Source organism: Esox lucius, chromosome 11 (genome assembly GCF_011004845.1).
Source record: "Esox lucius isolate fEsoLuc1 chromosome 11, fEsoLuc1.pri, whole genome shotgun sequence".
NCBI lineage: Eukaryota > Metazoa > Chordata > Actinopteri > Esociformes > Esocidae > Esox > Esox lucius.
Window position 1 is genome coordinate 15,871,314 of NC_047579.1, and position 24,897 is coordinate 15,896,210.

General features: G+C 39.5%; 2 protein-coding genes across 2 annotated transcripts in view; both read left to right on the forward strand.

Moving 5' to 3' along the window:
- LOC105006816 (protein NLRC3-like) overlaps positions 1–24,897 on the forward strand; it is a 925,414-nt gene that overhangs the window by 5,880 nt on the left and 894,637 nt on the right. The window lies entirely within an intron of this gene.
- Positions 1,125–23,568, forward strand: LOC109615607 (NACHT, LRR and PYD domains-containing protein 12-like). The gene is given in 11 exon segments (XM_034294943.1): positions 1,125–1,323; positions 11,685–11,725; positions 11,727–12,790; positions 15,380–15,553; positions 17,400–17,573; positions 18,283–18,456; positions 21,132–21,305; positions 21,400–21,573; positions 21,667–21,840; positions 22,056–22,102; positions 22,719–23,568. Coding segments are annotated over 11 exon segments (2,874 nt in total). The 3' UTR covers positions 23,198–23,568.

A 24,897-nucleotide genomic window follows, 5' to 3' on the forward strand; every position in this document is an offset into this window, starting at 1 on the left:
AGACTGACATGCCGACAAGAATATCAGAATATATGTCCGCGTTGAATATAAGAACATGCCACCAGGATATCTGTCTCTATAGGCACATGCCTCTTTGTTATTTAAAATAATATATTTATAGACTTGCATACAGTGAGTGAAGGTTTAGGCTTAGACCTATATTATGCCATGCATGCAGTCAGGACCGCAAAGCGATTAACCCCAAATATACAGGACTGAGCAGAGTTGGACACATTGTTTTTGGCAGTTGAATAAATCTATATAAAAGGTTTTGTTCTTGAGAGTTATATCATTTGTTTCAGGACATTTAACACAATTAACTGATTTTGCCAATAATACTGGTGCTTTTGATGGCGCCGGCTGACGGCTGCATTTCTATGTATTGCTACGGTCGGTACTGAACATGTCTTTTGGATCTGGATAGGCAGTTTAGTTTTTTTCTACAGTACTTTTCAGAACTGATCTGTTTATCTTCTAATCCATTTGTAATGTTCTAACATTTTTTTTCTAATTTTAATTTATGCAAATCGGGTCGGGTGGGAAAGATGTTGGTTAATTTCAGAATTTATCTAACTTTTTGGACCCATGAAGACCTCTACTGTAGAGTGTAGATGTAATGTCATGTTTTTTCCACAGAGACCGGCCGGTGAGATCAGAATCAGAGATTCTCAGGGGACAATCCTTCCAGAGTCATCAAACAGACCTGTCCTCCAGATACAGTGTATGTGGTCCTCTTATGTACACTTGTTACTGTTTACCCCAAGTAAAGATCATCTGTGAGTCATTCATGAATTTGTTAATTTTGTTCTGATATTTAATTAACTTTGATTCAGTCTGATGAGAAGGAGAGCAGTGCCAAAGATGGGACGAACATGAACCAGAAGGAGCTTGCTGACACACTGGAGAAAAGTAAGTCTTTATGGTTGAATCTGTGTTGAATTACTTAACATTGAGGAAAGAGAAGAGACAGAGATCTTACAACACTGTCAGGACCATACACAGACCTTCCAAAAGGCATGTGTTGAATCCGAAAAAGTGGGCGGAGTTGTCGGCTCACACAGAAGGACGATGTTGGCGTGAGTGACGCGCTAAAAAAGTCGGACAACACACGCCCATCGGTGTGCATGACACACGTCACCAAGGCAGACAGGACACTAGATAGTGAAGGGGTACCGGACAGTGAAGGGGCACCGGACAGTGAAGGGGCACCGGACAGTGAAGGGGCACCGGACAGTGAAGGGGCACCGGACAGTGAAGGGGCACCGGACAGTGAAGGGGCACCGGACAGTGAAGGGGCACCGGACAGTGAAGGGCCACTAGATAGTAAAGGGCCACTAGATAGTGAAGGGCCACTAGATAGTGAAGGGCCACTAGATAGTAAAGGGCCACTAGATAGTAAAGGGCCACTAGATAGTAAAGGGCCACTAGATAGTAAAGGGCCACTAGATAGTGAAGGGCCACTAGATAGTGAAGGGCCACTAGATAGTGAAGGGCACTAGATAATAAAGGGGCACTAGATAGTGAAGGGGCTTGTGCTCTGCACTGGTTGAGCCTTACCTGTGCACATCCCTGAATACTGTCATTCTATAAAGGAGCATTCATTTTCTCTGTGTTATTTATCAAGGAATACAATACTGTAAGTGTTTAAACTGACATAGTTAATATAATCTGTGATATTTATATATTATTATGAGCTTGCTATGATTTCCCATCCTGATCTCAAATCTAACCTGATGAAGAGTTGTCTGTATTTGAGGGTATCACTAAACAAGGGAACCCAACACTCAATAAGATCTACACAGAGCTCTACATCACAGAGGGTGGAAAGGGAGAGGACAGTAATAAACATGATGTGAGACAGATTGAGACAAGAACCAGGAAACAAGCAAGATCAGAGACGGCAATCAAATGAAATGACATCTTCACACCCATATTTAGTCAAGACAAACCTATCAGAACTGTTCTGACAAATGGTCTCACTGCAATTGGAAAAACAGTCTCCGTGCAGAAGTTCATTCTGGACTGGGCTGTAGGAAAAACCAATCAGGCTGTCCAATTTGTATTTTCCTTGCCTTTTGGGGAGCTGAATTTGATGAAAGGGGAAGAACTCAGTTTAATTAAATTCCTGTCATTTTTCAATTGAGACAAATTTGAAGCAAGAATCTCCAACTACAACAAATATAAACTTCTGTCAAATTTTCTAAAGATATTGTGATAATATCGTTAACGTGAATTATTTTGGGCACGATAATAGTGGAATTTTGAAAGCTACACCCTCCTCTTTCCATGACTTTTCCTAAATAGGTGTTTTTTACATTGTTTCCGTTGTCAGAATTCTAAACTCAGAAACTCACAACTATTTAGAGACTATTTACCTGTTTTTTTAATCCTGTTTTCCAACTTAATCTGCCCAAAGCACACACCTCTTGGCGTTACCGGAGCAGGTGCTAATCACCCCTCACTGAATGAATGATGTCAATGGATGTATGGGTGATACTCCCAGATAAAAAAAAGTATTGATTGAATTTAAATAACTGTTCAAAATAAAAACAAATGATAGCCTCAACAATGTATCATGTTACTGTTTTTCAATAGAAGAGAAACAAAATGTCAAACATCCAATCATCTGTCTATGAATTTGTGTAGATTATTTGACCAAATTCAGATTCTTATGTAATTAATCAAATGTATATACATACTATAGTGAAATACAAACAATAGTCTTGACTATTCAACAAATACATTTTTATTGGAACATAATACAAATTATATCTTGATAATTCAACAATGTATTAGGCTACTCATGCCTTTTTTATTCGGAGAGTAACAAAATATCAAACATGGCCTAATATCTGTATGAATTTGGCTGATTATTTTACAGAAGATTCAGCTTCATATATAATTCATCAGTTGTATTAGACTGAATATTTATTTGCAACGATATCCTAAGTTTCACAGTTTATTTATCAAATGCACCTAATAACACAGTGTCATCCTGTGTTATTTTAGTCTTTGTCTATAGGATGGGAGGAGCATAATCCATGTGTGACCAGCCTTACCAAAAGCCGGACGGGGGAGGGGTTTTGTAGCCAATTCATATTTGTGAAAAACGATGGTCAAGTGTCTGATCCCCACGGCTAGGAAACTTAATGTGCTGGTGGTATTTCAGCAAAACCTACTTCATATTTGACCTATTTAAATCACCAACAACTATAAAAGCTGCTTCAAGGTGAGCAGTCCATTTATTACTCTGTATAGGTCCTCCAGTGCGTGCGTTTTATCCACCTGCGGAGTATATAGACTGCAGTGATTATAGTGGACCTGAATTCCAGCGGAAGGTAAAACGGCTGTACCTTTACAGTCAGTAGCTCCAGGTCTGGTGAACAGTGTGTTGAAAGCACTGCAACATCCGTCTCCCAGCAAGAGTTGTAGACCCGTTTGCCTGACTTCAAAGTTCTGTCCTGCCAGTAGATAGAAAAGACAGCAGGGTTGATGCCTGACTCAGGCACTGTAGAATCCAACCAGGTCTTTACAAATGCAACCGCTCGCAATGTCCCACTGAAAGTTAATGCGTGCTTGTAGTTTGTCAAATTTTTTGTCCAGTAGAGAAGTCAGTGCAAAAACTAAGAGAAAAATAAATAAACAACAGGATGAATAAACAAGTAATCTGCAGTGTAACCCCCAAATGGTGAAGTGGATGTAAGTAATTAAGCAAAAGTAAGATGTTGGAAAACAAACAATATAAAAAGGCAATATGAAACTAGCAGTACATTTCCTCAAGAACATGTGCTGTGCTTGCTAGCTACCCTACTCCTTCAATTTGCCTCGATTGCAAATTCAGAATGCCATTGAGAATTGCCACTTGTACCCACACAACTACTTATACGACTTTTACATACATTATGTACATTTCCTGTAAGTTTGTATATTTTCCGCTGCACATTCAGAATAGCATTTGCATTAATTGCACATCCATACATTCCACTTGTACGTACATATACTTAATATGTTTTCTGCCCTCCTCTATATGCACTAATGGTTAGATGCAAACTGTATTTTGTTGTACTGTACTTGTACTGTTCAATGACAAAGTTGAATCTAATCTAATACCTGTTTAAAAAAGTATTTATGGTTCAAAATAGTGTTTACCTATCGAAAGGTCTGTATTTTTTTAAGCTTCATGAGATTTGAAGTGTGGATTGCTAAACTGGTGAAAAAAAGTTGGTTTCCGGTCTGTAGTTGGAAAATGACTCAAAATATACAGCCTAGTAGTTAATTAACACTATTAGGTCATTAGCATACTAAGATCATCAAACGTTTCATCATATGAACTGGATATAGCCTAAACATGTACAACAAAGTTGGTTTTGTGTCTGTAGCTGGACTGGGACCAAAAATCTCCTCTGTCATTTTGTCCCAGACTGGCCCACCACAATCAGTCAGACAATACCCACCAGTACACCATCCACACAGTCCCCTTAAATATATGTACCTACTGTATTATTCACTTAAACCACTACAAAGCTGAGTAGTAAGTGTCGTGGACAAGTGGACCAGTGTACTCACTTGTCTTAACTGACTCCCTGGTGATCAGAGATGGCAGTGCAGTGGGGCCTACACAATCTACATACTCAAGTAGAATTGTCAAAGTAAAGGCTCTGCTAGAAGTCTACGTATCATTTAAATTTTCTTAATAAAATGTTAGTTTGTATGAAGTATAGAAGTCATAATGATGCAGGTGAACTCCACACCAATGGACAGCAGAGATCACCTCAAACAAGGAGACCTTTAACAGAGTGAGAGGGGGAGACAGAGAGAAAGGTGAGACAGAGACATGATAACTGGGAGTGGAAGAAGACAGGTGGACAGCCATCAGTTGGTGTGCCATGAAGCATAAGAGTGGACAGTACATCACACTGTCCAGGTGAACAAGTGACAGAAAGTCAGAATGAAAGACCTAATATAGACCTAACAGTACAAATCAGCCGGTAGCTTTATGATCCCGTTTCTAAACATTCTAATCTGCTATGAGCTGGACTTTACCAGAGATGTCAGTGACCTCTTCCTCTGCAGACACCAGTAAGCATCAACACCTTCCTCTCCTTCTCCACCTACATATACACAATATATTACAATATACTGTAATTAGTAGCATTGTTTCATAAATGAATAACACAAAACAAAGGAAAACAATCTTTCACATGTTGTTTGTGTCTAGATAGTCTTGTCTATTACATGGACACAAGCATCCGTGAAAGTGATACAGTAGTGGACAAAAACATAATATGACATCTTATAGGCACAATTTGGATTTAGTAATGAATAAACTCCAAGCACAGTAACAGAGCCATACTGTAGAACTTAGAAATATATAAATATATATAACCACGTCAGACTGATGATGACTGTAAGTGTTTCCTAGTTTGTAGATTTATTTGACATTGATTGTAGATAGTTAGGTATTATCAGACTTTTCACTATTCACCGCTGAAAATGTACTTTTTAACAAAATAATAGTCTATCAAGTGACCCTATTTGAAGATCATTGTAATAGGCCATTTTACATTTTCCTTACCTCAAATGATTGACTTTGTTTCTACATCAAATCTGTGAAAGTAAGACTCCAGATCTATTCTTCTGACCTTGGTCTAAAATTGGCAAAGTAAAACAGGGATTTTGCTCCGTCACATTAGGCGATTATGACCTAACTATTTTAGTTCAGCTATTTGTATAGCAGTCATGTCAGTTTTCAGATTTAAAATGTGTGATTTGACAGCAGCGATAATAAGAGAAAAAACATTGGAATTAGGATTCTGAAATTAGAAGGCTCCAGCTGGAAATGGTTACCGTTAGAATAGTTAGCCGAAGTTGCACAGCATAAGAGGACTTTGCTAGCTACAGAAACAATGCCAAATAGTTTATGCTGCTCTATTTTGCATTGACTGAGTGACCGCCAGCAGTAGTTTTACTTGTACTATGTTAGCGATGACGATTATCTTATTTAATCATCACCATCATGGGCGCACACACACTACGTTTTTAAGTTATACCGGCCCCAAAAGTGCCTCGGCCCACCGGACAAATGCCTGGTATCCCAGATTACCAGACAAGGCCTGTTCAAAAGATACAGCCTATTAGTTAATTAACGCTATTGGTCATTAGAGTTAGCATAAAGGGCTAACTTTGTGATGTCATAGTTCAGTGGATTTTTGACATAGCAACTAGTTTAATTGTCAGCCCTGTTCAGAAGTATGGCTGGCAAGTAAATCCGATATATGGTTCAGGAGAAAACATTTTTATCCTACTGGAGAACCCCTAATAAACAACGTAAACAGTAATAAGCAAAAAACTACGTAGTGAACGCGGAGCCATTGTCAGTGAGACTTTTCTCTAAGGCGCACCGGAAATGTATCCTTGACAATATCTTCAACAATTCAACAAACGTATAACACTTTGCTGTATTTTGTTAGGGGAGATACAAAATGAACGTCCTAGCATCATTATATCAATTTCCAATCTATCGCTTTAATTAAATTTAGGCCATTATTTTCTTATACAATCCTAAGTTAGCAAGCGAACACCTCCACGTGTGCCAGCCATCACCACAACACCAGGAGGCAAATTTCAATTTTGCAGATTCGGCACTAAGGCAAAAGCCGAAAAAATGGGCCTCGCCAAAGAACCACATTAACGACGCAATGAATGCGTTCACCCCAGTGTACATTCAACAAAGCAAAACCTGGCTAAGGCAACACTTCCAGGCTAACAACAATCTCGAACAAATACACAAATATTCCACCAAGGAACACCCAATGCAGCCAATCGGATCCCTCGTGCACAGGGAATACCAAAATGGACAAATGCATTTCAATCAATCAATCAAATGTATTTATAAAGCCCTTTTTACAACAGCAGTTGTCACAAAGTGCTTTACAGAGACACCCAGCATTTACTAGGTCGACCATAGCCAGACATATTCACAATTCAATATCCAAAAACCATTATATACAGGAGCACCCACTACTCCATCTCGCAGTCCAACTGCCGCAGTCCAACTGCCGCAGTCCAACTGCCGCAGTCCAACTGCCGCAGTCCAACTGCCTAAAATCCTGCACTAATCGCAATGCAATAGGTTAGCTGCATGGGAATGGTTGCCAGGACATGGAACAAAACAACATTTTTCTAACTACAGGTGCTTTAACTAAAAAACACTTCTAGTTACCATACTTTCTCAAATCCATTCATCAACTTCCACAAAACCATCACAACTGACATACTAAACCCACCCACATAGTTTACTAAAGCATATGAAAGCTGTAACTCCTGTATCCTCCAAATATGTTAGAGAAAAACCAGGATTGTATTAAGGAATGATCTAACCGGTTGATGCTCCCTGGCCCGTCTCCTCTGACCTGAGCGAAAAGGACTACAACACAGATCAATAAACCCCACACAAACTTTCCCAAAGCTTCCATCAGTCAACACGTTCTACATACCATAGCCTACGCTTTCCAAACAACTTTACATTATAGCTTCTGTAACTTCCAACAAACCAATCTTATTTATGCAATTAGTTATTTACAGTCACAATCATCACTGCTGGAGTCATTTTCCGCAAACTCCCAATTTCAACACTGTCTTATTTAGCCTATACAATGTTTATCACAAACCACACACTGTGTAAGTCGCTGCCACAGACTCAAATTATCAACACAATTCTATTTCAAAATATTTACAGTAGGCCTCTGTACATTTCCTAAGTGTATGTTCATACAATTCGACTATACCTATTTTCAAATTGATTCTTATTTTTCAGTATGGTCACGAGGAAACACTGAAGGGCCTTCCCATGGCACTTTACGCCTGTCGTTACTCAACGTCAGCTTTACCAGGTCCTTACCTTCACAGCTGTTAAGCTGGCTTTAAAAAGTCTTAATTTATCTCTGTGCCTAACAGAGTCTATTACTCTGTTGCCGCCTCGCTGTTTTTATTTAAAATTTTCCAGAGTCTAACTCGGCCGACCCAATCCGGACCTTTAATTTAATTTAACAGGCGTAACAAGGTCTCTTTTTCAAGAACTCATACATCTAAAATGTATACATGTACCCTGGTCGACACTCACAAACTTCTGATGTGAACTATAATATACCATGGACCATTTTTCAGGCTTTTTAAGCTTTACCCATTTTCGGTTACAGATCAAGAGATTCTTGCATACAGGTGTGAAATCTTTGCATATTATATATTATATATCTAATGTATTATCTTCTGGCTCCAGAATAACCTAAAGACTGGAAAATTCGCTATTTTTTCAGTTAATTAACTCAATATGCACATATTTCTTTACATAGATTTTTATCTTGGAGATGCTCTTACCCAGTGGCATTTAAAGTAAAACACACGCATTCTTGTTTATATGTCCATATAGCGACTGGAGACTCAGAAATCTGCAAACAGCGAGCTCTTTCAGCAGTGACCTTCCGTGAATTACCCTCCTCATGGAGGGTGTCAATGAGTGTCTGGACAATTGTCTAGTCAGCACTCTTCCCCATGATTGTGGTAGTGTGTAGTGAGACTGACTGACATAGTTAATTAGCTGATTAGAGCTCTTCTCAGGTCTTCAATTATAAATTTTTTATTCTAATATTTTGAGATACTGGAGTTTTGATTTCCATGAGCTTTAAGCCGTAATCCTCAAGAATGAAACAAAAAAATCTTTAAATGTTTCACTTTGTGTAATAAATCTAGAATATATGAAGGTGTCACTTTTATATTTGAATTCCAAAAAAAACTAAAAACTTTTCCACGATATTCAAATTTATGTAGCATATCTGTATTGCCAATCATGTGAAATCCATAGCTTAGGGTCTAATTAATCTTTTAATTGACTGATTTCCTTTTATGAACTGTACTATTGCTCATAGTATTTAGTATACTATGAGCAATGTAAGGAAAATAAATAAATGTGAGGAAAACAAAGTCATAGGTGTGCCCACGGAGAAAGCCAAATATTCAGGGACTTTAGATTGTTTCACCTGTGTTTTGTGTCACTGTTTTGATGAGTAAAAAATTGCCAAAACCGAACAGAACTGAATCACACACAATTCACAGACATTGCTTTTGACTTATCGTTTTCAACGTAGTTTTCAATTGGATATTACTTTTATCAATTACTTTTACAGATTTTAATAGACTAACGAGTTGATGGCTGTTGACTCTTATGCCTAATATTTCCTACATAACCCTATGCCAAGTTTGATGTAACAGGTTTGGCTTACTTAGTTTTTGGGCCCAACATAAGAGTCAGCAGCGGCCTCAACTTTTCAGTCCTTCCGATTCTTCTTTCAGAGATCACGTCGGGGTCACCAAATTGTAGAGAATTTTACGTGTATCAGAATCTGAAGAAGGAGAGGCTCTGCCCCCTTGGGGTCATTTTCGGTTACAGATCAACAGATTCTTGCATTCAGGTGTGAAATCTTTACAAGTTTACAGGAATTAACATTCTATTGTCCTAACCTAGTCTAGGACATCAGGGGGTTGGAGACAGAAGGTCTCTTCCTGCTGTATAGGAGGCGGTTTCTTTTGCATGTTAATTGTTGGGTTTTAATCCTATCTCTCTCAATAAGACAGGTGAAAAGTCAGAGTGAGTGTGAGTGAGTGTGAGACAAAAGGCTGTCTTATTCTTCCCAGAGACAAGGTGTGAGAATTTAAACAGTATGATGGAGTTTTGAACCTTTATAGTTATTGTATTCAATCATATTTTACTAACCTGGCTGCAGCATACAATTGAATAAAACAGAAACATAGAAATACATGGTTATTAAATCAGCACTATTTAAACTTTATTTATCTCAACAGATATCAACACAGTAGACAAACTGATACTGTGGCTGTCTGATGATGCTGTGGAGGAGAATGTATGTGCTAATAGGGATGATTGATATGCTAATGAGGCCAAACGGTGTTTGCTCTGGTGGATACTGGGGGACTGAAAGGTCTTAGCGGTTCTAGTGTTAAACAGATTTGCTTACAGTTTGAGGGGTTGAAAGAACAGCACGTACATCTGCACAGTCCTAGAAACCCACCTAGTCTCTCTCTTCCACAAACTGCCCCTGGTGATCTATGTTCATCACCGGCTGATATAAATGATAGAGATCGATACCCTCTGTAAAACAACTGCAACTGGTTGACTGGTGGATCTAAGACAGGGCTGGATGGAGGACAGGGGGGCTTGTCACCAGGGGTACCAGGTCTCTTTGACTGGTGGATCTAAGACAGGGCTGGATGGAGGACAGGGGGGCTTGTCACCAGGGGTGCTGATCACTTGTGTACGGCTGTTTGAACTGGAGTCACGTTGGTCTCATTGGAGAATCTACACGACACCGACCCGTCTCCTTCACAGGCCTTCCTGAATTCTTCTCCCCCGTTCCTTCTCTGTGTTCTCCCAGCTCGGGCCTTTTATCATTCTACCCTTAACTTTTGTATCAGTCCATGAGACACACAAAGCAAATGGAGGAAAGGTGTATCAGTACTAATTTGATCCATACCGTAGTTATCTAACATGAAACATGAAGTGAGAGATCCCAGAAAGACTCATTTTAGAGGAAGTTGTCTCTCTAATGAGTCTCTCCAGACAGACACACATTAACCCACCTAAGATATTGTCTATTATATAAAATACTTTTATATGCCAGATAGTGTTTTAACACTCAAAGGTTGTCATTGAGTCTAAGTTTATTTGAGAAATGTATCTTACTATTTTCATTCTCAACTTTTTATGTTTTCTTATAGTTCAAACTCTTCTGAGGTTCAAAAAAGAAATGAAGACTAAACTGAAAACGAGGTATCAAATCCTGTGTGAAGGAATTGGACAGCATGTAAACCGAACTCTATTAAAGGACCTCTACACAGAGCTCTACATCACAGAGGGTGAAAGTAAAGGAGTTAATGAAGAACATGAAGTCAGACAGATCGAGATGGCGTCCAAGAGACAAACAAGACCAGAGACACCAATCACTTGCAATGACATCTTCAAGCCAATAAATCAACATCAGAAGCACAATGGGAGCCCGGCTCTGTTGATCAGAAAACCAACATCTACATCATTGAACCATGAAGACATGTTCTCAGACAGGACTAGCTCATCACAAGAGCATATGTCAGAATCACCTCTGGTAGATTTACATGGTCACCACAAACATTTGAAAAGGAAAGGTTTGAGAAACTTGACTAAAGGAATCGCTGGCATTGGAAAAACAGTCTGTGTGCAGAAGGTCATCCTTGACTGGGCAGAGGGAAAAGAGAATCAGGACATTAATTTTATATTTCCTCTTCCGTTTCGTGATTTAAACATGAAAAAGGACCAATGTAGTCTAATGCAACTTATTACCCACTACTTCCCAGAGCTAAAAGAGATTGATTGTATTGAAGATGGTTTAAAAAAAACAGTCTTCATTTTTGATGGTCTGGATGAGTGTCGACTTCCTCTAGACTTTAAAAACAATAAGAAGTGCTGTGATGTCACAGAACCAACCTCAGTGGACGTGTTGCTGACAAACCTTATCGAGGGGAATCTGCTTCCCTCTGCTCTCCTCTGGATAACCACACGACCTGCAGCAGCCAATCGGATCCCTCCTGAGTGTGTTGACCAAGTCACAGAGATACGAGGGTTCAATGAGCCTCAGAAAGAGGAGTACTTCAGGAAGAAAATCACAGACCAGAATCTGGCCAATGAAATCATCATGCACATAAAAACATCCAGAAGCCTCCACATCATGTGTCACATACCAGTCTTCTGTTGGATATCAGCCACTGTCCTTGAGACGATGCTGAAAGAAGCAGAGAAAGATGAAATCCCCAAAACTCTGACTCAGATGTACGAACACTTCCTGCTCATCCAAACCAGAATGAAAAACAAAAAGTACAACAGATCCACAGAAACAAATCCCAAGGAACTTTCTCAGTCAGATAGAGAGATGATCCTGAAGTTGTCAAAGCTGGCTTTCCAACAGCTTCAGAAGGGCAACCTGATCTTCTATGAGGAGGACCTGAGAGAGTGTGGCATTGATGTCTCAGAGGCATCAGAGTACTCAACACTGTGTACAGAGATCTTTAAAGAAGAATATGGGCTTTATCAAGACAAGGTCTTTAGCTTTGTTCATCTGAGCATTCAGGAGTTCCTAGCAGCAGTACATGCCTTAGAATCTTGTCTGGGCAAGAATAAATATGTCCCCCCCCCCATTCAGAACTCACATCAGTATTATAAGCACATTTTTACATCTGGCAGGTTATCTGACTTACACTGGAGAGCAGACAGGTTATCTGACTTACACAGGAGAGCAGTAGACCAGGCCTTGAACAGTGAGACTGGACACCTGGACCTGTTCCTCCGCTTCCTTCTGGGTCTCTCACTGGAGTCCAATCAGATTATCTTAAGAGGCCTTCTGACACAGACAGGAAGTACAACACAGAGTAATAAGGAAACCGTTAAGAGAACGGTAGAGTACCTTTCACAGATGATAAGGATGAAATCCTCACCAGAAAGGATCATCAACTTGTTCCACTGTCTGAATGAACTTGGTGCCAACTCTCTAGTTGAAGACATACAGACCTCCCTACGATCAGGGACTCTTTCAGAAACAGAACTACAACCTCACCAATGTTCAGCTCTGGCCTACCTGTTACTGATGTCAGAGGAGGTGCTGGAGGAGTTTGACATGAAGACATACAAGACATCAAAGGAAGGTTATCGGAGGTTGCTGCCGGTAGTGAAAACCTGTAATAGAGCAATGTAAGTCCTGGTAATGTTTTGATGTATACAGTATTATTATGATGAAAGCCTTGTACATCTAATATATAATCTCCTGTTCCCAGACTGGATGACTGTAACCTCAGATCTTATTGCTTTAAGACAGGAAAATGAGCTACTTGATTAGTTAATTAACTTCAAATGCACATATTTATATACATTTATGTTATCTAGGAGTTGCTCTTATCCAGTGGGATTTACAGTAAAACACACACAATCTTGTTTTTGTGTCCATATAGTGACTGGAAACTCAGAAATCCATGTTCCTTATTCTCTAATCCTAAACCTATTTGTAACCTAACTCTTCCCTTATACTAACTCCACCCCTAAACTCAGTAAGCTAACACTTATGCCTTAAATAAACTTCACTCTGTCACCTAACACTAAACACTAAATCTTACTCCTAGATCTAAAAGTAATAAAAATTCTGAGAGTATACAAAATGTTTACTACAAACCTAAACCCTAAGCCGGAAATCTAATTTTCCATAGTGGGGACCTGCCGTTAACCTTTTGGGGAACCCTCTACAACAGGGGCCACATTCAGAAAATATTTTAAGACTCAATGTACAATCCCAAAAGGGCTACTGGCAATCCGCCTCGTAATCAGGACAAGATTTTAGAAACATTTCATGATACTGAGCTTTTAAAAAGGCATCATCTTAATTGAGAGGGAATTATGATCATAGTAGAGACAGTCAGGGATGCAGTCACTTCACCAACAAACAGAAACATCCTAATAACACCAGAGATAAAGGTTGTGACAACTCAGATCTACTTGGCCACAGGGAAAATGCAGCTATGCAGCACAGATGAACCACGTATATCTCAGTCCTCTTGTCAGTAGAATATTACATTAAACAATAAATGACCTCTCCAGACCCCATATCGTCTAACAAATCATTCAGTTTCCTCTTGATGTTCACCAACTACAAAGAAACAAATCTGACTTCATGGCCATAGCTGGACTATCTGGTGTAGTTGGTGCTATGAGATATGTCCCCAAGTTTATAAATCATTCAAACTAATATTCATTTAAACCCTCTGATGTTTACAGATCCGCCCCACTTTTTGCCGGACCGCCTAAGCGGAGCGAATGTCTCTTACTAAGTGAGTGAGTGACTGTCTGACTGAGTTAAATAGCGTAGTGGTTAGAGAAGCGGACCTGTAAACTATAGGTCCCTTGTTCGTATCTCCTCACAGGCAAAGCGAAGTATGAATTATTCCGTATAGATGAAAACTTTGCTGGCTAAATGTATCTACATTATAGTAAGCCTGACATGAAACAGTTTACGCTTATATTGCACTGTTTCTGGTGGATTTTCGAAGTACGAATCCATGTATGCGTTTTGGGTCAGGATAGACAAACACATTTTCTGGCTACAACATACAGTAGTTACGTTATGGTAAGGCTTAACTGAAACTGTATACGGTTATATTGCGACTGTTTCTGACATGTAAATGTTCATCTTCAGTCTCGCTAGCATTTGCTCTGTTCTTATGATTATTCCTAGGAAGTGAGTAGATAGTAGTAAGTCTATTACTGGCTAATAAGCTGTTAAAAAAGCCATACAGTTTAAAAAAGCCATACAGTTAATAGACGCTGTGGTGGCGGTAAACTTAATAAGAAACGTTAGTCAGTTTAATACAATGCTCAATGGAGTCTAGCAACTGCTGAGACATGTAATGTCGTGGCATAGTGGTTAAAGACAGTGCCTCTAACATGGAAGACTTCTATTGAGGGCAACAACGTTTATTAATTTTATTTGAAGTTTGCAATAAAACAATTTACGGTTGTACATTATTGCGACTATTTCTGGTAGATTCCACAATTCTCTCGTCTTTTCACTTGATGAAAAAGTTAGTTATCGTTACCTTTATTGATAGTTATTGTATCAATGTCATTCACTAATAGAAGAAAAATTTAGCTTTGGCAGACTCACTAGAAATTTCTCAATTTCATGACTATTCCAGTAAGTTAGTAAATACTGGTAAAGCCTATTACTGGCTAATATGCTGTTAAAACGGCCAGTGGCAAACGCCATAATGTTGATAGACGATATTTGTGGTGGAGGTAAACTTAGTAAGAAACGTTAGTCAGTTAAACTATATCATTGTCATTCACGAATAGCCAATTGGCTGTTAAAACGGCCAATGGAAAAAGAGGATTTGTTCAGGGTTGACACGAGGCTATACTGGCACCTGTAAAACGTACAGGTCTGTGTTGTAGTGGTTAACGATACAGCATTCCACGTGGGCGACCTGGGATTAAATCTCGAGGGGGCACCAAATTGAATTGCAGTCTGGCTGAACTAGGCTTGCCTGGTTTCTTGTTTCAGTTCACTATCATTCCTGCTACATTCCTTACACAAACACGTTAACATTGTTTGAATAACAACGTTGATGATTTTCTATATTGGAAGTAACATTCTAGTTCCTAGTGCTGGCAATTTCTGTTTTAAAAGTATGCCCTTAAGTAAAGTTGACATGACATTGTGGTGATATAAAGATGCTATTCTAATGTTATTCAGAACTGTTTGTCATTTCTGACATGACCATTATCTCTTTACAGACTGTCTAGCTGTGGAATCACTGAGGAAGACTGTGCTTCTCTGGTCTCAGCTGTGAAGTCAAACCCCTCACATCTGAAGGAACTGGATCTGGGCTACAATCAGCCAGACGATTCAGGAGTGATTGAGCTCTCTGCTTTGATCAAGGATCCACAATGTAGACTGGAGACTCTGAAGTGAGTAATAGTTTTTTATTTTTAATATGACATGGTGATAATAAACATTATAATTAGTTATAGCCATTCGTGGCTTCATTACCGTTCTTCTAGCAGCAGGATTTTATGCTAGCAGCGCTAACTCAGATTTTCCTTTTCAAAATAAAATCCATCATTGAAATATATAAGGCAGTATATTTAACAATCTAGTCTGTACATTTTATGTTGAATGTCTGTAACAATGTTACTCTTGTCTGTTCTTTTTCACAGACTAGATTGTTATCTGTATTGCCATATACATTTATTGTGATAACAAAAATATGAGTGCTGCCAGCAAAATATCCTGCTGCTAAAATAATGCTAATTAAGCCTTAATAGCCATCACTCATTATAATAATATCACAGCCGAGTTACACTGCAACAAGGGACTAAAAACATATGTTGTTGTCAATGGGTGAACCTCCACCAGCCCTGAGCTCCCAGCAGGACAAAGTCCCCAACCACCTGGTACAGTCCAACAGAGGTGTTGCTAGGATCACAATACATTCAGGGCTTAACTCAACCACCAACGAAAGTTTACAACATCTGGGTTATTTAGACAATATGTTTTTTGGGGAGAACGTAGCCCGAATCCATCAGCTAGATATTCTTTTTCGGACCATCGGTCCCACAGTCTGAGGAAGTCAGAAAGGTCTGCCTTTACATACAGCTATGAGTGAGAGTGAATCACTATTGCATAAATGAATGTGATAGTGTATCCACTGTGTTAAATAGTGGATGTGTCCACGGAGAAAGACATTTCTGAGCCCATATTATGAGAAATGGTTTCATAATTTCTTTATTTGAAATACTCTAGATTATTTCACCTGTGTATTGGGTTACTGTGTAGCTCACTGCTGCCTGTAGGATCAGAAATGTTTTAGGTAATGTGTGAGATGTAGTGTTCAGTGTAACGAATACTACTGACAAGTCAGGTTATTGTGGTTCAAAATGTGCGACCCACACAGTTTATTCAAAAATAGTAATCACTTCAAACAGGCAAGATAGAGAACTCGGGGTGTTCAGGTCAAGGCAAAGGTACAAGACGGCAGGCAAGCAGGGAAATCCAGGACACAGGCAGATTGGTCAAAGGTCTCAGGCAAAAATAAAGACAAGGATTAGGTAGAGACTGGTTGGGAAAAACTATTATTAAAACAGGTCACACAGGTAGACTAGGATGAAAATGATTTCAAACAACAGACTTAGTATGTATGGAAAACAATACCTCCTAAAGAGTGGTGAACTGAGCGAGAACTGAATCTGGGGTGTGAGTAACGTTCAGGAGTGTTTATGTGTGTGTGTGTGTGTGTGTGTGTGTGTGTGTGTGTGAGTGAAGGTTGTGCAGTGGTGTCTGTCTGGATCTTACATTCAAATTTTCCAAACATACTGAATGTAAGCTAATAGGCAATATAAACAACCAATCCATGTCTGAAACGAAACAGATTTTACTATAAAAATTTTTTCACTTTCTCAGACCTACTTTCCAGTTTTATCAACCATTCAAACTAATCTTCATTTGAACCCTCTTTGGTCCATAGATTCACCCCTCTTTTACAGTTTTTATCATTCATGCTATTCCCCTCCTCACACACACACACACACACACACACACACACACTCTTCTGACATCTATCATATATTTATTTGCTGACAACATTGATTATTTTCCACATGGGACCTTAAGTAGTTTATTTTCTTTATATAAACTTTCATTCTAGTGTTGTTTATTGGCAATGTCAGTTTTGAAAGTGTGCACCAGTGTTACAATGATGTAATCCATAGACTCTATTCTAAAGTTATTCTAAACAGTATAATAATCTGTTTCCAGACTGCCAGGTTTTAGAATCACTGAGGAAAACTGTGCTTCTCTGGTCTCAGCTCTGAAGTCGAACCCCTCACATCTGAAAGAGCTGGATCTGAGTAACAATGTCCTTAAGGATTCAGGAGTGAAGCTGCTCTCTGCTATGTTGGATGATCCACAATGTAGACTGGAGACTCTGAGGTGAGGAGGCTAGTAGTTTGTATTTGTCACACTAGTCCAGAACCCCAAGCTTGATCTGTCTGGCTGATTTGGGGTGACGATGACTCATAGTGAATTATTTGAAGATTTGTGGGCTTATTAACCTTATGAGAGAATAAAATGCTATATATAGTTATTTTGCATAATCATTTCCATAGCATTTATATTTGCTGTGGCATGTTTGAGACGTATGATGCAGGATTGTGGGGATCAATTGAGGGAATATCACCCTAGCAGACCTCTTGGGGGCTCAATGGAAAATGTGCTGGACCCTATCTCTGCAAGTTTACACAAGAAAATAATGTTGTGTTTGGAAATGTTACTTTCTCAAAGATACTTTCCAGGTTTATCAACCATTCAAACTCATCTTTATTTGAACCCTCTTTGGTCCATAGATTCACCCCTCTTTTACAGTTTGTATCATTCATGCTACTCCCCTCCTCACACTCACACAGACACAGACACACACACACACAGACACAGACACGCACACACAGACACAGACACACACACACTCTTCTGACATCTATCATGTATTTATTGGCTGACAACATTGATTATTTTTTGCATAGGACCTTAAGTAGTTTATTTTGCTAGTGTTGTTTATTGGCAATGTCAGTTTTGAAATGTGCACCAGTATTACAATGATATAATCCAAGTTATTCTAAATAGAATAATCGTCTTTTTCCAGACTGTCAGGTTGTGGAATCACTGAGGAAGGTGGTGGTTCTCTGGTCTCAGCTCTGAAGTCAAACCCCTCACATCTGATAGAGCTGGATCCGAGTAACAATGTCCTTAAGGATTCAGGAGTGAAGCTGCTCTCTGCTATGTTGGATGATCCACAATGTAGACTGGAGACTCTGAGGTGAGGAGGCTAGTAGTTTGTATTTGTCACACTAGTCCAGAACCCCAAGCTTGGTCTGTCCCGCTCATTTGGGGTGATGATGACTCATAGTGATTTATTTGAAGATTTTATTGCTTATTAACCTTATGAAAGAGAGAATACAATTCTAGATACAGTATCTCACAAAAGTGAGTACACCCCTCACATTGTAAATATTTGATTATATCTTTTCATGTGACAACACTGAAGAAATTACACTTTGCTGCAATGCAATGTAGCAAGTGTAAAGCTTGTATAACAGTGTAAATTTGCTGTCCCCTCAAAATAACTTAACACACGGCCATTAATGTCTAAACTGCTGGCAACAAAAGTGAGTAAACACCTAAGTGAAAATGTCCAAATTGGGTCCAATTAGCCATGTTCCCTCCCTGTGTCATGTGACTCGTTTGTGTTACAAGGTCTCAGCTGTGAATGGGGAGGAAGTGTGTTACATTTGGTGTTATCGCTTTCACACTCCCTCATACTGGTCACTGGAAGTTCAACATGAAGATGGCCAAGGCTATAAGAAGATTGCCAAGCCCCTGAACCTGAGCTGCAGCACGGTGGCCAAGACCATACAGTGGTTTAACAGGACAGGATCCACTCAGAACAGGCCTCACCATGATCGACCATAGAAGTCGACTGCACGTGCTCAGCGTCCTATCCAGAGGTTGTCTTTGGTAAATAGACGTATGAGTGCTGCCAGCATTGCTGAAGAGGTTGAAGGGGTGGGGGGTCAGCCTGTCAGTGCTCAGACCATACGCCGCACACTGCATCAAATTGGTCTGCATGGTTGTCGTCCCAGAAGGAAGCCTCTTCTAAAGATGATGCACAAGAAATCCCGCAAACAGTTTGCTAAAGCAGACTAAAGACATGGATTACTGGAACCATGTCTTGTGGTCTGATGAGACCAAGATAAACTGATTTGGTTCAGATGGTATCGAGCATGTGTGGCGGCAACCAGGTGTGGAGTACAAAGACAAGTGTGTCTTGCCTACAGTCAAGCATGGTGGTGTTAGTGTCATGGTCTGGGGCTGCATGAGTGCCGCCAACACTGGGGAGCTACAGTTTATTGAGGGAACCATGAATGCCAACATCTACTGTGACATACTGAAGCAGAACATGATCCCCTTCCTTCGGATACTGGCACGCAGGGCAGTATTCCAACATGATAACGATCCCAAACACACCTCCAAGACAACAACTGCCTTGCTAAAGAAGCTGAGGGTAAAGGTGATGGACTGGCCAAGCATGTCTCAAGACCTAAACCCTATTGAGAATCTGTGGGGCATCCTCAAACGGAAGGTGGTGGACTGCAAGGTCTCTAACATCCACCAGGTCTGTGATGTTGTCATGGAGGAGTGGAAGAGGACTCCAGTGGCAACCTGTGAAGCTCTGGTGAACTCCATGCCCAAGAAGGTTAAGGCAGTGCTGGAAAATAATAGTGGCCACACAAAATATTGACACTTTGGGCCCAATTTGGACATTTTCACTTAGGGGTATTTTGAGGGGACAGCAAATTTACATTGTTATAAAACTGTACACTCACTATTTTACATTGTAGCAAGTGTCATTTCTTCAGTGTTGTCACATGAAAAGATAATCAAATATTTGCAAAATGTAAGGGGTGTATTGGTAATACTTTCCCACCTTAAAATGAATAGAAACATTTGAGAAATTGCATTACAGGGAATTAAAATGTGTAGGGATCGTCATCACCATCACGTCTTCACCACTATCCCAAATACAGTCACATTCTGTCAAAAGAGATAAGCCACAGGAAGACATTTTGATTTGGGGGTGCTGGTCGGCTCATGACGAATCAGTTTCAGAATTTTGTCATCGAGTGCTAAGGCTAAAACAGGGGGTCTGCCATTGCACCCCTAGTTTCTTTGATATCGAGTATACAGTTGTTATAACAGGTGAGAAAGGACCCAAAAGCGAAATGCAATAATGCAATGTCTTTAGAAATATTCTTCTATAAATAACAAACAGAAACTGCCATCGATACGGGCCTTAGACAAACTACAGAAATATTCCAGTAACAGAGGCAGGGCACAGCAAAAGGACCAGGTATTGCGGCGTATAGTCTCGGGTCTCACAGGATACAGCAGATCCAGACAGGACTCAGGCAGGAAGGGAAACAAACAGGTGAAAGAGAGCGCCTCTTGCATAGAAAACTCACTGAATAATCTGGCAAAGAAGCAGGGAAAAGGAGAGCTAGAAGTAGCAAACACAATCAGGGGGGGAGAGAGAACAGGTGTGGGAGAATTAGCACGATCGCTGGTTGCAACAAGGAACAGCTGAGGGTGAATGAAGGTGTGTGTGGTTGTGTGTGTGCGCCAAGAGGAGTGTGGGCGTGTGTGCATGTGTGTAAGTGCGAGTGTGGCCAGAAGAGGGAGAAAGAAGGATTCCAGAACCATGACAACAGTAAGATACTGTATAATTACAGTACATTGCTGACAACCCAGCTGCCAGTAGATTACTGATTTTTTACATACAGTGTTGAATATATTTTGGTAAACAGTTTGGAAAATGTATGTTAATGAAATAAGTAATAAGTGCCTAGAGACCTGTTCCCCTGTGAACTTCTAGTCAGTATCTCAAGGAAGATCTTAATGTCAGCATTTTGTTAAATCATGTTATACTTTCTGCAGACTGTCAGGCTGTCTGTTCAAAGAGGAAGGCTGTCTTTCTCTGGCATCAACTCTGAAATCAAACTCCTCAAACTTAAAGAAGTTGGATCTGAGTGACAATGACCTGGAAAATGCAGGTGTACAATTGCTCTTCACTGGACTTAAGGATCCAAACTGTAATCTGGAGTCACTGAGGTCGGTAGTGTGATATTTGTTAGTCATATTCTGCATCCATTCTCTCTATTTACATCCTGCTGGGGTTTGTAAAGTCATTATTAATTGTCCACAGGCTTTCATTCTGTGGAGTCACAGAGGAAGGATGTGATTCACTGGCCTCAGCTCTGATGTCAAACTCCTGTCACCTAAGAGAGCTTGACCTGAGTAACAATGACCTGGGGAATTCAGGAGTGAAGCGGCTCTCTTCTGGACTGGGAAATCCCCATTGTAAACTGGAAACACTGAGGTCAGTATTATGGTATTTTTAAGAAATATACTACTAATGTTTCTCTTTTTACCTGCTGCTGGTGTTGGTGAAATCATGATCAACTCTGTGCAGGTTGTCAGGTTGTCTGGTCACAGAGGAAGGCTGTGCTTCTCTGGTCTCAGCTCTGAAGTCAAACCCCTCACATCTGAAAGAGCTGGATCTGAGTTACAATCACCCAGGAGACTCGGGAGTCAGACTGCTCTCTGCTGGACTGGAGGATCCACACTGGAGACTAGAGAAACTCAAGTATGTCCTGTAGATGTTTTCTATATCAGTAATCAGTAATGCATTATGTTTTCTGGTTTGTTAACAATAATGTGTCAAGTATAATGTGATGTGATGCATTTACTGCCTTACGGTTTCTTTGATTAATTTTTCCTGTCAAAATAAGAACAGTAATTTCCTGAATGTGATAATTTTGTTACACTGAATGAAAGCCTGCTCTTTTGCCTTTCTCACAGTATGGACAATGGTGGAGAGTGCAATTTGAAATCAGGGCTGAAGAAATGTAAGTGTTTTGTTCTGCAAGCACAGAGTCTGTGCACACATGTATGTTTGTTTGTTTATGTGTTTGCTAATGTGCCTTTTATCCAGGGTGTTTGTGTGTACGCATGTGTGCATCTAGTCAACTGAAGAAGTATTGTCACCCTTCATGAAATTGAGCAAAAGTAAATGCGAAAAATAAACAACAACAATAAAGAATAATTTTTTCAGCCTCAGAGATTTAACTGTTTTTTAATACAGTTAGTCTACTGTTTAAACCAAATTCTGTGAATTTCATCACGGGAACTCATAATGTGACTCAGTAGTGTGTATGCCCCCACTTGCCTGTGTGTACTCCCAACAACGTCTGAGATGGTGGATGGTGTCCTGGGGTACCAGATGATTAATGATTGTGTTAGAATGAAGTATACTTCTTTCTGAGGTTTATTGTTTGTGGGTTTTTTTGCATTCACATTTCATTAGGGTGCCAATACTTCAATAATTGGATGTATGTGTCTGTCTGCTGACTGAGTGTGTTTTAATATTGAGTAAAGGAGAATAAAGAATAAGAAATAGACTGTACATAATATATTATATATCACAATTATTTGAAAATGTTTTGTCTTGGTCTCATCCATCAGATGCCTGTGATCTCACACTGGACCCAAACACAGCATTCAGAGCATTCTCTCTGTCTGAGGGGAACAGAAAGGTGACACGTGAGATAGTGACTCCACCGTCGTATCCGGATCACCCAGAGAGATTTATCAACTATGGCCAAGTGATGTGTACACAGGGTCTGTCTGGGCGCTGTTACTGGGAGGTAGAGATCAGTGGGGGAATTGTTGAGATAGCAGTTGCATATAAAGGAATCATTAGGAACAGAGGTGGAAAGGGCACTGTAGTTGGACGTGATGGCAAGTCCTGGAGTATATGCCGTGATGGTAATAACAAAGTAGGAGTGTATCTGGACTGGCCAGCTGGCACTCTGTCCTTCTACAGTATCTCCTCTGACACACTGACCCGCATAAAGAAATTCCACATCAAATTCACTGAGCCCCTCTATCCATTGTTCAAGTTGTATGATGGGAAAATCTCAGTGACTCTTTGTCAGATGTGATCAACACATGGTGTTTCACTGTAATCATTGTCGTGTTTAGAAGGACATGAGAATAACTGTCTATTTCTTAGTAAGATAATAATAACTACTATATACATGTGTAATGAAGCATCTACAACTATATTGTTATAAGATGCATGAATGTGGCATTCCTGTGTGACATTATCACCATTGTGATAAGATGACATGATAAGATGTCTGTTCAATGACTAACATGTGCTTTATAAAGGGTGTGATACTATAATCATGCAAATTAATAAAATTAAGCAATTTTACATTGCATAAAAGTTCCCATTGAAATTGTATAAAGGAAGAAGTGTAGTGTCTGGTTCTGATCACTGATGGGATCCAATAAATTCTCATAGAATGTTTTTGTATTTCAGTAGTTTGATTTCTGAATGGCAATTTGGTAAAAGCCATATACACTGAACAAAATTATAAAGGCTTTTGTTTTTGCCCCCATTTATCATGAGCTGAACTCAAAGATCTAAGACTTTCTCTAAGTACACAAAAGGCTATTTCTTTAAAATGTTGTTCACAGATCTGTCTAAATCTGTGTTAGTGAGCACTTCTCCTTTGCCGAGATAATCCATCCACCTCACAAGTGTGGCATATCAAGATGCTGATTAGACACCATGATTATTGCACAGGTGTGCCTTAGGCTGGCCACAATAAAAGGCCACTCTAAAAAGATATAATTTGCAATCGCATAATATCCAACAGGGCTGACTGTGTGAGAGGTGATGACAAATTCATTTTAGAAGCTCAGTGGCTCTGGAGTGCAGTTCATGTAATTATTTTAAACTACAATAAGACATCCCACATGCACTGCACATGCATATGTTTAAGATCTGATAAAGACCTCTAAGAATAGGCTAACAGGCTAGCCTATTGGCTTCCATAATAATTTTTTTAATGATAGTTATTCAGTTGATTGTGACATCTGAGAAGTGTTAAGCATTGGTGATGAATCGTTCATGGTTGGGACTATTCTTAGGACCTTTCTAAAGAATACATTTAAGAATAAACTATTATATATAATAAATATTGGTGAATGAGGCCCCATGTTATATGTTGGATAAACCAAGTTATTCACCACAGGCAACAGACAGTAGACAATCCAACTGTTTTTGAAGCCCAATGCTACAAGGCAAATGCAGCATTTTGGTGTTTCAAAACAGAGTAAAGCTTATAAACAATGCTTAATCTGAATTGTTATATATGTCTCTCACATGTGCAATATATATATATTGCACATCTGAGAGACAGTGCTGCTCTTTCGTGTTAGAAGCAGAACCTGAACAGTATGATTGTAGGGGTTACAGCAGGTGATTGCTGCCATCTAGTGGAATGTAACAATACAACACTTATCAATATGTAGCATGGGAAAACGACTGAATTGAAATCGAAAGTAGTTTCTTTTTTTTGGTCCAGGCTCCATAATAAATGTATTTCAAAAATATTTTTGAATACATTAGGAAAATATATTCCTGAATACATTTGTTAAATATATGTCATAATATTAAAAATCGGCCACTTAAATATATTTATAAAGAATGTTTTTAATACATTTTTAAACATACAGCAGCATTGGCCTGGCTGTGTTTCAAACCCACAATCCTATGTTCCACAAACAGGGGCTCTAACCACTATTCCAAACAGGAAAAATTGAAAGTGAACGCAAGTTTGCTATAGTACGT